The 14,751-nt window shown below is 39.0% G+C and overlaps 1 protein-coding gene across 3 annotated transcripts in view; it reads right to left on the bottom strand.

Moving 5' to 3' along the window:
* The window catches only part of acss2 (acyl-CoA synthetase short chain family member 2), a 36,146-nt gene extending 21,680 nt beyond the window's left edge, over positions 1 to 14,466 (bottom strand). For all 3 annotated transcript variants that reach the window (XM_044350409.1, XM_044350410.1, XM_044350411.1), the window contains exons 1-2: positions 13,907 to 14,466; positions 10,435 to 10,630 (exon numbers count right to left, since the gene is read on the bottom strand). In XM_044350409.1, the coding sequence (XP_044206344.1) occupies positions 10,435 to 10,630; positions 13,907 to 14,033 (323 nt within the window). In that variant the 5' untranslated portion in view covers positions 14,034 to 14,466. The remainder of the gene's footprint in view (positions 1 to 10,434; positions 10,631 to 13,906) is intronic.
* Positions 14,467 to 14,751: the final 285 nt, after the last annotated feature.

Genomic DNA, 14,751 nt, shown 5'->3' with positions numbered 1-14,751 from the left:
TCTCTCTCGCTCAATTTGTAGGAGTTAGATTAATAAAAATGTCTCGAGCGCAGACAGAGACGTAAATGAACTGTGACAGCGGTGCCTCTCTACATTATCAAACACAGTCACGGTCTTAAGTGAGCCTCGTCCGGCTCGTCTCTCCGCATCAAAGTCTGCAAACTGAAAAACGTGACCGACAGTTCGGGACGGGAGGAGGAATCAGGGTCCGAAGCTGCGTCCCAGTTTTCTTCTACAGATCAACAGTTTTTGTTTTTTAGGAGGAGAGAGGAGTCACTACAGATTACTTCCACTGTAAATTAATTTGTCATTTAGAGCTGAAACTATTAACGGATTAGTGGATTAAAAGGTAATGAACCTGCAACTTGTTAGATAATTAAATAATCAATAAAGTCTACTGCTGCAGAGTGTAAGATCATCACTACGGGCAACGCATTACACACTGACAGCTCATATTTGGGTGTGTGTAAGCAAGAAATCACTGTATTCATTTCCTGTTAGTTTCATTTTCTATTAACAGGAAATGATGCAATACATATTCTGATGAATCAATCAAACTGCTTCATTGGAACGCCGCTGTCAACTAAACTTTGCCAAGACTGAGCAAAGTTTGTTTCCAAAGATGTCGTATTTTACAGTCTTACTCAAGTTCTTACTGGAGCTGTTTGGACACCTTCCACAATTTATTACGAAACTAAGCATCACCCCTCCAAGAAAATAGGATGCAGTATAGACGCTGGACGACAACAAGTTAAGAGATCTGTAGTCAGTAAAAGAGAGAAGAAGAAAGAGGGGAAAAGACACAAATGAGGAGAGATTAAGAAAGAAAAAACAAGGAGTGAGAATATTAGAAAGCATGAGGGAGAAATAAAAAAAAAAACAGAGAAGAAGAAAGTCAAGTCAAGCTTGAAAGGAAGGAAAAAGCCGTTTGCAGCCAGGAGCTGTTAAACAAACAGATATTTGTACATATATGTGAAGCTAACTGCTAACGACCAGCACAGATAAACTGACTGACATAAAACAGGCGTCAGATTAATGAATGATAATATAGTTTATGAGCATCATTCAGACATTTACAAGCTGGTAAATCTCCTGGAGCTCTCTTGATATTTTGTTCCTAGTTGAGTTTATTGTGTGTTGTAGCTACCGCAGTAGAAACCAAAGGCACATTTCTTTCTACACCCTCTGGACCATAAAGTTACCACACTGACTCACTATTCCAAGAAACCACATGAAGAGAGGGAGGAAACAAACTACTGACTGTACAGAATAATAAAACTATCCTAGCACACACAAGATAAGGAAGAAACTGGCTTTTTTAAGAGGACACATATCATGCTCTTTGTGATTTTCTGTCCTTTTTATACTGTTATGATGTCGGATGTTTATGATAAACGTGGTCTAAGGTCCAAAATTTGAGGTTAAAGTGTGTTAAATGCAGAAGCCAGAACATTTGCTCTGAACATTTGCATTTCATTTGAATAACCTCAACTTCTCCTTTTAGATGAGGTGAGAATGTTAGTGCCCACACACAGCTGTCGTTTCTGTAGCCTTGGTTGCTAAGGCTGTTGCTAAGGTCGTTCCACGGGTTGTTCGTTCGCATATTTCAGATCTTATTCGGGCTCGAACATGTACGGATGTATTTGAGAAGTTTATATTTCGAGTAAAGCACGAGAAGAAGAAGTGAAGCCCTACTATTTGTTTGTTTACGTAGCCTTCCTGAAGCTGACCAATCAGAACACAGTAGGCTCATCAGGAGGCGGGCCTTAAAGAGACAGGAGCTTAAAACGGCCTGTTTCAGACAGAGGCTGAACTGAGGGGCTGAATAAAGGGCCAGTAGAAGATAAATAAAGAGTTTTTTGAACTGTAAATCATGCAAAGATATTCCAGTAGAGCCCCAAAATATAAATATAGACCTGGAAACGTGCAGAATATGTGTCACCTTTAATACTTGATTGGGTCAAAATTCAAAAAGAACTTTCATATTTTTATGAGCATTGAGATGTGGAGTAAAATTCCTGTTAGATATGTCATATTTAGTCAAATATTTGTGTGTTTTTCTGCTCCTTCTGTCCTTTTTTTCCCCAAACAGAGAGACACAAACACACACACACACACACACAGAAATAAAAGATTGCAAAATATCTCTCTTTCAGGAGCAATGTCTTAAATCTCATGCAAGAGCCGAAGTGGTAAAACCAGAAACACCAGCCAACGTTCCTCCCTCAGTATGTGTGTGTGTGTGTGTGTGTTTATGTGTGTCGTTGGTAGGAGTGGAGCCTTCGCAGCTCAAAGGTCTCTGTGACCCGTTTGGCACCGACGACTAATGGGAGTTGCATTCACAGAATAACTGACACCATGATAAAGCTTTGACCTTGATAATCATTCCCAGCAGGATATCTGAGCTGTTGTATGTGTGTGTTTACAGTTAGGTCCACATGATATATCCAGTCAGCCTTCTGTCACGTGTGGAAACATTCTGACTGTCCCACAGGAAAAAAATTTACCAGTTGTACACACATCTACTGCATGCATGGAGGGAGGAGGTAACCTTGTAACCCTTTATAAGACATTTAACAAGTTTATTTTCTAAAATTTCCCCCATTTCAACACTGTTTATATAACTAGACAGCAGCACAAAACGCTTCTCATTCACCCAAGTACACATAAAGTGTATACTAGCATGCTGACACTGTAAACATTAGCAGCTTACATGCTGCTATGCTAACTTTATGTATGTTAACCACTGATGTATAAAGAGAGGTGTTTATTGATGATGTGTTGGTTGTTCTGTACAGGAAGTAAAGACTACACACTCAATACAAAATTTTAAAAAGGTTTTCATGCAGATGGAGATGTTCGCTTGCTAATACTACCCACAAAAACAAAAACACGTCAGCTTTGGATATCTGCGCTTCCAGAACGACGAACACCACGTCAGCGTCAATCTATCAGTCCTTCAACCTGCGTTTCTCCTCGTTTCAGCTCTTTCCCTGTAAAACGTCATCCTTTCAGTTTAACTGGTCCTGTTTGGGGTTCGGTCTGGTTGGTAGCGGCTGCAGGATCATCCATGAATAGTCTGTCTGGCGGCTGTTTGAATCACGCCACTTTCTAACCTTCGCTAGATGGCGGCGGGGCGGAGTCAACAGTCACAGTACTGCTCAGTGATACCACAGATATTCATTTGATCATTGATAATGCATCTTTAAAATAACTTATATTGAGTAAAGAAACCTCTAATAACTGGATTAAGACATTTTAATAAATTTATGGCCATTAAATTGAGATAATTTAAGATATTTTCAGATGCTTTAAGGGCCAGTGGGAAAGTGATGCAGAAACATTAATGCAACTTTTGTTTGTCGTTGCTGCTGCATTTTGTAATAAACTACCTTCTCAGAATAACTTCATGAATAAATGTTTCTTGTTTGATGCTTCATTTTGTGTTGGTGGAGTTGAATGATGTTTATTGCTCTTTTATGACATGTTAGTGCAACATGCTTGCATGCTGGAAACACTTCAGTAAAGGTCATCAGACATGTTTCTTCGCCCAGCTAAGAGCGATAATAGCACATACACTGATATAAACACACACACATGTAAAGTCAAGCCCTATAAATACACAGCAACAGTCAAACACATTATCAACACCGTGGCTTTAAATATCAGTGTGAGACTCAGAGAGGAGACGTCCATCTCTCCAACAAACACACAAACACAACACAGAGACACCAGGACACTTCAGGAACTAGAACAACAATCCATGTGAAAGTGTTCATTTCCTCCGGCTAGTTGAGGGGATTTTACTACTAATGTACTTTGATAATGTTCCTGTCGGTTGGTGCTGTACGACCCGGAGGCCCCGATGCAACAGTATCAGCTTTGTGTTTCAGTCTGCTGAGGTCAAAGTGAATCCATTTATCACTGCAGTCAAAAAATACTGTTTTTTTTTCCCCATTCTGAAGGTTCTGATATGAGCAGATGAAATATAAGATGTAAAGCTGCAACGATTAGTCGTTAAATTGATTAGGTGCCAACTATTAAATGAACTGCTAACTGTTTTGATAACCGATTAATTGTTTTGAGTCATTTTTTTTACGGAAAAAAAAGTCAAAATTCTTTGATTCCAGCTTCTTAAATGTGAATATTTTCTGGTTTCTTTAGTCTCTATGACAGTAAGCTGAATATCTTTGGGTTGTGGACAGATTGGAGGACGTCATCTTGGGCTTTAGACCATTTTCTGGCATTTTAAAGACTAATCAACTAATTGATTGATGAAGAAAATAAACAACAGATAAGTCGCTTTATAAACAGCCATTTATCATTTTTAACTTTTCACTGAACAAATGATTAATCAAGACTATCATTATGGAAATAATCTTTAGTTGCAGCCCTAATAATAATAATAAACTTTATTTATACAGCACTTCTCTTAAGTGCTTTACAAAAGAAAATAAAACCAAACAAGGCAAATGAAAGTTTTCACAATCACAGTCATGATTTAAATCCGACTCACACACAGTTTAATGTGGCTGAATAATAATAAAATAATAAACAGACAGGAATGTTTTTATGCTTCAAGTCTATTTTCTGCAGTTTTACGTGCAGAACAACGACCTTGAAAACTGCTGCTGAAGTTCTGCTTTCACTCACCCAGACTGAGTAAATGATGTGTAACATGTACAAAACAAAGACTTCTGGATGAGAACTTCTGAGTGATCTCTCTTTCTTTTCACATTTTCTGTGGAGAAACTAATGTTTTTGGAGTTGCAGCTTCTTGGATTTGAGGACATGATAGTAAACTGAATATCTTCTTTATTTTGGACTGTTTGATGGAATAAAACAAGACGATTGAAGTCGTTTCCTTGATCTCTTAAAAAATGATAACAGGCTTTTTTCACTATTTTTCAACAAAAAAAACAGCAAATTTTGTAGCATTTTTGATTATAAATTGACTAAAACAATGATTCAATTATCAAAGTAGTCGCCGATTAATTTTCTGTTAATCGACTTATCAGTTAATTGACTAATCGTTGCAGCTCTAGTGGAAGTTTGCTTGTTTAACACTTGTTGACAGCTGAGACTGATCAGACTCCACTGACCCAAATATTTACTGATCAATACTATTGACACACACAGGACACCCAACATGACCTCAAGTGATTGGTTTCCCCTCTATGAGGATTTAAAACACACACACACACACACACACACACACACACACACACACACACACACACACACACACACACCACAGCGATCTCTGTGGGTTCCAGCTCTCCGGCTCATATTTCAGCTCGCCTCTGTGCCTGTTGCTGCTGCTGTTGAGCGAGTCAGTTTTTGTTTATATATTTCAGTCTGTTGTCGGCAGAGACGGACGGATTTAACAGCCAACGTTACGTCACTCTGACAGAAATGCACAAAACATTACTGTGTTTTTAACTAATCCACGTTTTCCCCTTTTATCTAACAAATCACCCATACCAGCAGGAGTCTTAAATAATTACATTAAAAGAATAAGAATTATGTATTTAAATGTTTCTTTTGAATAAATTCAGTTGGGAAACTATGTAAGCTATGTGTAAGGACGCAGTAAAACATGATAGATTTGATCATTGTTAAAGTTAAACAGGCAAAATCCCCTCTGTCAATAATCCAACACTCATAAATCTATCATTCAGTGTGAATGGAAAGATTTATAATTCTTCGTCGTACAGCAGAAAAAATTCAGTCGAACAATTTGATCAGATAAAGAAGCTTCCTGACCTGCCTGTTAATTTCCCCCAGACGAGAGCCAACAAGGTCAGCCAAGATCTGTTGGCTGCTGCAGCCTCTTCTGCTTTACAGGCAGCAAGTAACCCAGATACAATATTTACTGCTTCAAGCTTCTTAAAAAGGTGAAAGTTTTATGCTTTTCTTTGTCACGTATTATAGTAGAGAGCTGCAGCTAATGATTAATTATCGATTCATCCGTTTATTCATTTGATGGTTCCGTCTATGAAATGTCTAGGGCTGTAGTCAACCAAAGGAAATGTTAGTCGACTAAAATCGTATATAATCTTCAACTAATTGATTAGTGGTGGTGGTGGTGGGGGGGGGGGGGTGGTGGGGGGGGGGGGGTGTAACGGGACAGAGTGCACAGTAAACTTGGCAGCCACACATCTCTCTGTTTTGTGTCTTCAGGTTATGCTAGCCCATTGTTGCTAACTTTGGAGCTAACCTGCTTTACTTTTCCAGCATTTTGGGGAAACAACAGACGTGACTTTTTAGCATTTATTAACTGACACACTGTAGTTTGTACTGTACATTTACTGCCAGACTGACAACTTACTACTAACCTTTTCCTCTGCTCCGCTCACATCCACCGTCACTTCTCTGCCCCTCGCTCTTTCCCGCTTGCTACGCAAACACACTACGCAATGACGTATTCCTTAACGGAACCACGCGACCAGTGGTTTCCCTGGCAACGACACAGAGGTTAACTCACGTACCGGAACAGCGCTGCACAGAGACTCCCAAACGCTATTGATATTAATAAATATCCATTAATTCGGATATCAAATATTAAAAAATATTTTTTTGGGCTGGCGGGGGTTCTCGTTGTGTCATTATGGAGAAACACAGATTCAGTAAATGTTGAGTACAGTTATACCCAGCAGTCTCCGTTAGGTTGGGCGAGTTCAAAGGTGTGAAAACAACGGGGGTGTTTTGAATACACCCCCGTTGTTTTCACAGGTAATTTGTTAGTCTGTCCCTCCCGCCGCAGGAAATAATGGATTAATCCCGGAAAGCTATTTAATCGGACGAGAGCATATCGACCAACTAATCGACCTGTCGACCAGCAGACTACAGCCCTACAAATGTCGCCTTCTGTCCCGACCAACAACCCAAAGATATTCAGTTTATTATCATAGAAGACTAAATTTTAAAAAAAGCTGGAATTAAAGAATTTGGATTTTTTTAATGATTCAAAACAATTAATTGATAAGAAAAACAGTCAATCAATTAATTGTTGCAGTTCTATATTATAGTTAATTAACATCTTTGGGTTTTAAACTGTTAAAGATGTTTAAAGATGTCACCTTGGACTCCTGGAAGTTGTGATATCAATTTTTCATTTTTCTAACATTTTATAGACTAAATTGAAGAAATAATCTTCAGAATAATTGATAACAAAGACAGCAGTTAGTTGCAGCTAGTTGTGTTTTGATCTCAGCCGTATCCATAGTAACAGTGAGGAAAACTTCCTGGTATAACTGTTACATTTAATCAGCTGTCTAATCATTGTCTCTCTGGATAATTCCGCTTTAAACTCTCCGTGTCATCTGATTCCTCTCTGTGGCTTCAGCGTTCATATCAGGACACATCAGTGACCGCAGGCCACAAAGAGAGAAGAAGAGAGAAGAAGACGAGGCTGAAAGGCTTGAGAGGAAAGAAAAGGAAGATGATGATAAAAAAAAAGAAGTGATGCTGCACACGGAAACAAGAGCAAACAGGAAAAAGTGCAACGCTTGATGAAAGAGAGAGAAAGTGAGCCGAGAAAAGTGGAACGAAAACAGAAGGAGCAGCGACATGAAAGAATAAGAAAGTATGTAAACAGAGAAAGGAAATAAGCCTGAGCCTGATGCTGCAGAACAAATAAACTCTACAGGACAGAAACTATTTGTCCTCTTTGTACCTGTTTGTTGCATCATGTTGCCTTGAAAACTCACTTCTATCAGATAGAATTTTCTTAAATCTTAACTAATACTTTTATACTGAACGTCTGAACCAGGAAGTTCAGTATTTGGATTAATTTGCTCGAGGCTGCAGCTGTTATTGTGTCAGATATATATTAAACATCTGGTATTAAGGACTTTTTTGACTCATTTTTATAAATAATGAGTCTATTTTAAACAAATCTGTGACATTTTATTCACCAAAAGTTGTTTAGATTTCTTTAAATCCATCTTTCCTCACAGCCCAGGTTCCCTTCTGTCCTCCAGCAGGCTGTTACATAAAAATCTGCATTATTAACGAGCTCCTACTCTGATTGGCTGGAGGTGTGGCCCCCACCTTCATTCCCAGCCAATCAGAACACGACCTAATGAATAATGCAGCATGTTTGCCTGGAGTAACGTGTGCAGCTGGAGCTGTAAGACATATACAACGTCTATGAAGCGAGTCTAATTGAAGGGAAGAAGCTGCTGTTGAGACTCAACAGGAAGTCATCCGGCTGAAATGCAAACTCAAACACAGAGGTTACGTTCACGCTCGGCTGCTGCTGGGCGGCGGCGGCAGCCTCGTACTGAAGCTTCCTGTAGATTTGATTTTTCTGGTGTGACGTAATAACGGGTTCCACCTCAACACCGCTCGTTCTTGAGGCTACGAATTTCAAAATTTCAGATAACTTAAAAAGCATCATCACTCTGATTCATCCCTTCCAGCAGACCAGCCCTTTAAATCAACACTGAACATCTTTTATTGCTTTGTAAATATAAAAGTTCAGATCTGACTCGTTATCTGCAGGATCCTGATAATAAAGCGGTCAGATCAGAGCCAGAAAAACCTCATCAGGACATTTTTATTTCTTGTGTGCACTAGTGTCAATTCTTTTTTCCTGGTTTTACAGTCTATCAGCTTGTGAATACACCAATCTGTATGAAAGCTGTTATATGAATAAAGTTTGACTGATTGATTCCTACTATTTCCAGAATGTCTGGTATTTACTTGTAAACCGGAGATGTTGTGAGGGAGACAGAACGAGTGGGAGAGAGACGGAGACGAAGCCGGAGAGGGAAGGACGGAGAGAAAAAGGAACGAAGGGAAGAATGTGAGAAAGAGAGAGAAAGACAAAGGAGAGAGGATGACTGCGGCTCCATTCATACGATCTGTTGGTATTCAATCCTATTATTGTGTTCACGGAGGCGACGACCCCCACACAAAGAGCCTCTACACACACACACACACACACACACACACACACACACACACACACACACACACACACACACACACACACACACACACCAAGCAGAGACAGAGAGGAGGCTTTAAATACATGAGTAACCCCCTTAAAAACACACACACACACACTCTTTCTCTTGTACTGGGAAACACAAACACAACACTCATTCTCACACACATGAATGACACAAACACTCAAGAATCATCATCATTACACATTTTTCTATATTAAGATCATGACCATCACAGTTATTCATCCATTAATGGAAGCAGAACAGCGTCCGTGTGTGTTTCAAGCTGCAAGTAACGATTCTTTTTTTTGAGCTAATTAACCTGTTGATTATTTTTACAATTAGTCAATTAGCTGTTAAGTCTATAAAAATGTCAATCAGTTGTTTATTTCCACATCCAGTAGTTACGGAGCAACATTATCATTCATCTGGAGTCGTGTTTCTGTCCAATATTCACTCTCTTTTAGCTGTTTTTGCTCTCTACCGACTCCTGAGGGAAATATCTGACTCTTTAGCTGCTAAATGCTCCACTATGTTCACCAGCTAGTCAGTTTGGTGCTGAGCAGGTAGTGTACAGTGACTCTTTAGAGCTTTTTCTCTGAAAACAGCTGCCTGCTGCAGCCCAAAACGACACAATGAGAGCGCTGAGAGTGAACCAGAACAGTGAAGTTATTTACCTGCAGCGACAGAAAGTTCATCCCAACATGCTCAAACACCTGCATGAACAGATTAACTGTCACTTAACTCTCTTCTGTAGTGTTTGACAGCTTTCTGAGCCTATTTGTGGCCTTTATGACACCTCATAATTTCAACTTGGGTTGAAACTAACAATTATTTTCATTATCAATTAATTCACAGATTATTTTCTCGATTGATCGATTATTCATGTGGTCCACAAATTGTGGAAAATGTCCCGGAGTCCAGTCTCACTTTTTAAAATGTTGTTTAGTCTGAATAACAGAAGAAAATCCAAAGACAATCAGTTCATATCATCACAGAAGACAATTAAAACCAGGAGAGATTCAGATTTGTGTAGCTGGAATTAATTAATCACCAAAAAAAAATGACAATTAAAATTGTTGCTGATTCATTTTCAACTAGTCTTCTAGCTGGTTCAATAAAGAAAAAAAGAGAGAGAAGAGGAGAAACGCTCCGACTGGTCAGACAAACCGGATAAGGAGCGCTTGTTTCATGCACCAGAAGAAGACTCTCTACAAACACTAAACTTAATCACTCACATCTGATGAAGTTTAATAAGCTGCGATCGTCACTCTGGATTCATTTCCTGCTCTTATATTTCATATCCAACAAAACGAAAGCGATAGCTAAATGAAACCCACCCGAGACACTCTGAGCCACAAGCAGGACGTCACCACCAACCACACACCCATTCTCACTCTGACTAAACACCACAGGGGAAACTTTGTCTCCCTGTTTACAGTCAGAGCATTTAATTACTGAGGAAACAAACACTAACCAGTAGAAGGCCACTCTGTCTCCTAGTTTCTTCTCGTGGACGTTGCGGTCGAGGACGTTGTAGCAGATGTTGGTGGAGGCTCCTTCCATAAACTTGATGAAGATTTCACCTTTGGTCACGTCGAAGTTGTAGTCGAGGAAGCGGCCCGTGTGTTTGGTCTTCCAGAAGAAGTCTTTGGCGATGTCACCCCAAAACTCTGCAGGACAGCAGGAAACAGATCATGCATCAGTCACACAAATATGTTTAGCTTGATGAAATGTGTCAAATTCAACAGGACAGGAAATGATCTCACGCAGGAAGTCGTAATTTGCATGTTGAAAGTGAAACAGAAACACCTGCAGCAGTCAAAGTGTGAGAGCTACTGATAGTTTATAGTTTTTATTAAAAGATGAAACTCTTGGTTAGTTTTTGCAAATGAATCAATGAGTTGTTTAAACTTTTAAAATGTTCAAAATGACACAAAAAGCTAAAAGAAAGTCAACAAAATAAAGTGAAAATGTTTTATTTGCAAATGATATAAATCTACTAAAAGGAGGGAATCTCTCTCTGTCTCTTTATTTTATTTTATTTTCTATTTATTCGGTTTTCGCTGCTACACACAGAGTTGCTGCCAAACTGTATTTCATTGTGTATTAATACAATGACAATAAAGTATTTATCCATCTTTCTCTTGAACTGTTTATCCGATCCACACTTGGCGGGTAAATTACTGGAGAACAGTTTGACATTTAAACTCTGAATAAACAAGCGATCAGGGAGCTTCTGGGCTCTGACAAAAGAACGTGACCCGCTCAGTTAAACCGCCCGAGAGAGAAAAACGAGCACACACGAGAGAAACGACAGAGGCGGAGGCAGTAAAACTAGCCAATAGGAGCACAGACACGTTTGATTAGCAGCAGAATCAACCAACGTAAACTGCTTCTACAGTTCCACCTAAAAGGATTTAATAAACCTAATTTATTATTATTAAATCCTTATAAATCCTGATATAATTAACTCTAAATCTAAAAACAGATACATCTTTCATTATTCCTAATGAGGCTTTTTAAATTGAGCTCAAAGAAGGTTCACCGAATTCAAAAGCAGGAAGTATTTTTACATTTCAGATGAGGTTTATGGTGTCAGTTTAGAATATTTAAATCGATTCAAATGCCAAACATTTCCAGCTTCTCAAACGTGAAGATTTTGCAGCTTTTCTTTTTCTCAGCTATAACTGATATATTTTGTAATATATCAAATGTCAGTGTGTAACGTGTTGGTTGTAGTGATGAAGCTACAGCTCCTCTGCAGCTCCTCTCGGCTTTACGGAGCTTAAAACGAGTTTCAGCTCGTCGTTTATCTGTCCTGCTGCAACTTTACTGTTTCAGTTCACTCTCTGGGCTCTCATGCGTCGTTTTTAAGCGGCGTTTAGCAGCTAAAGAGTCAGATATTTCCCTCAGGAGTTGCTAGAGAGCAAAAACATCTAAAAGAGAGAGAATATTGGACAGAAACACGACTCCAGATGAACGATAATGTTGCTCGGTAACTGCAACTGTCTGCTAACAAGTTGTTGTGTTTATTACTTGTTTACGCTGAAAACAGGTTACTGCTGGTTAAACTATCTCATCTTTTAATCTTCATGCACACAATCAGATTTTATTTATTAGCAGCAGCACTGACCTCATAACCTTTATAACAGCTTCATTCACACATTATAAATAATTAACAACCTCATTTCAAGATACAACAATGATTCAACTATGTGTTTGCAATCCGACATGATTAATTATCTCTTTGTATAAACTCTTTCTTATCGTTATGATGTCCGACTTCCTTCTGTGAGGCCAGAATCTGCGGTTTATCATGAACTTACGTAAGTGTGTATTACAACAAACTCATATGGTTACTTCATCCTGACACAATTCTGGTGGATGTAATAAATCTTATTACTGAACTACAGAGAGACAGAGTTACACTGCGCTTGTTGCCCTGCAGCCAGCTTCTACCTGCAGGAGAAACTTGTGCTGTTGCCTCTCTAATTACACCTTGAAGCACTTTATACACCCGTCAAACTTTACAAGTCAGAGATATTACTGTACAGATAGAGCATCACCACCCTCCTGCCTGCTGAGTTTAGTGGAGACACAAATACTGAAGGAATAGACTGTTTTTGAAGAGTAACGCTGGTCGGTTGCAGGGCTCAAACTAACTAACATTACTGATTAATGTGCCAGTTATTTTACAGAGTAATCGTTAGTGAATAGAGCTGCAACAATTAGTCGATTAACTGAGTATTTGAAATTAATCGTCAACTATTTTGATAATTAATTCATTCATTTGAGTTATTCTCTGATTCCAGCTTCTCAAATGTGAATGTTTTCCGGTTTCTTTTGTCCTCTATGACAGTAAACTGAATATCTTTGAGTTCTGGACAGAACAAGACATTTGAGGACGTCATCTTGGGCCAAACAACTAATCAATTTATTGAGAAAACAATGACAGATTAATCAATAATGAGAATAATGGTTAGTTGCAGCCCTACTTTAATAACAGCTTGCAAAGAACAAAAAGCAGCTTGTATTGTTAAATACTGAGCACATAAAGAAGCATCAGGCTTTACAGGCAATTAAAATTTCTTATTGCGGTGCAGAAACTTATTCTGAGAGATGAGTCATTTAATTATATGTATGGCAGGGATCTGTCTGGGTTGTGTCTGGTTGACTTTTACAAAGCTGTGACAACATTTTTAGAGGGATAAATGATTATTTCTACTGCTCTAATGGTTAAAGGGCAGGTTCATAATTTTTCAAAGTCTGTCTTAAAACAACAGTCAGGTGTCCATATGAACAGTGAAAGAGGATTTCCTCGCTGTAGTCATTCCTCCTGTTCATACTGGATATTAAAAGATCCTTCAAATGTGCTTTCAATGGAAGTGATGGAGGATAAAATCCACATTTAGTGCAAAAATGCATTTAAAAGTCTCTGTGAAGCTTATATGAGGCTTCAGCAGTCTGAGTTAGTCATATCAAGTGGATATCTGACACATTTACAGTCTTTTTAGCATCAAATTCCCTCTTTGTGTTTGTGTTTCCTGCAGGTGGAAGTATAGTAACAAAAAGAGAGACTTTGGCAATAAAAAGACTGTAACGTTGAAAGATATCTACTTGATTTGACTCATTTGGACGCTGAAGCTTCATATTAGCTTCAGATAAACTTTTAAATACATTTTTTGCACAGAAGGAGGACTGTGGATTTTGTCCTCCATCACTTCCATTGTAAGGTCATTATGAAGGGATCTTGTAATGGTCAGTATGAACAGGATGAATGATTACAGCAAGAAAAGCATGTTTAACGTTCATTTGGGCTCCTGACTGTTGTTTAAAGACACACTTGGAGAATTATGAACCCGCCCTTTGATGCAGATCTCCGCTGATGTTTTATTACATGGTGCAGGTGCATAACTTGACTGAATAAGATACCAGACTTAACTTACCATCGGGATTCTCTACGGATTGCGTGTAGAGCTCTTTATATTTCTCAAAGTTGGGGATGTGAGCCTCCTTCTTCAGCTCCCCGGATCCGTGGAAGACGTCTTCCTTCGGCGCTTTATCGGGAATCATCTCTGAAGCGAAGCACGCTGCTGCACCACCAGTCCGGTTAACGTTAAATTGGATCGAAATGCCGATTGATTCGCTTTCACGGATAATCAGTATGAGCACCGCAGAGCTGACAAAGAGGCTCTTCAGCTGCACAATGAATCAAAGCAGCTACACGGCTAGCGAGCAGGCTAGCAGCAAAGTTCATTCAGACTTCCTTGTTTCGCACGGTTGAGCTAACAGGCTAAGCTAGCTCACTCCAGCAGAGGAGGGAAACGAGCGAGATGGACTTTTTTTCAGCTGTATAAACTTAATATCTCATTAAGTGTCACATTAAAAGCTTCCTCTCAGTCAGCAGAGTTAGTTTCATGCTGTCTCGGAGAGCTGGAGGTGACAGTTTGTGTCCTCTTCTGCTTCCTCGTCTTTAGTCCTTTTTGTTTTTGACAAGAAGAAGAGCAACTCCGACAAGCAGCCAATCACAGCTCAGGGCTACTTCACGTACCCCTCTAAAAAGCTCCGACTTCACAGTACTCCACGTGGTAAATGCGACACCTCGTTGCGTTCAGTTGCTTGTAATAATAATAATACTATTTGTATATATTTGCACTCTCTACTCTCCATAGCCAGCATTAAAAAACAATCACTAATAGAAAAAGAAAAAACACAAGAACATCATAATAGAAGCACACAATTAACAAAGAATGTATAAAAGAAATTTACAAAGAATCATCCAAAAGGTAAC

The sequence above is a fragment of the Thunnus albacares genome, chromosome 5 (assembly GCF_914725855.1).
Source record: "Thunnus albacares chromosome 5, fThuAlb1.1, whole genome shotgun sequence".
In the NCBI taxonomy this organism is placed as follows: Eukaryota; Metazoa; Chordata; class Actinopteri; order Scombriformes; family Scombridae; genus Thunnus; species Thunnus albacares.
This window is presented reverse-complemented; position numbering and strand designations above follow the sequence as displayed.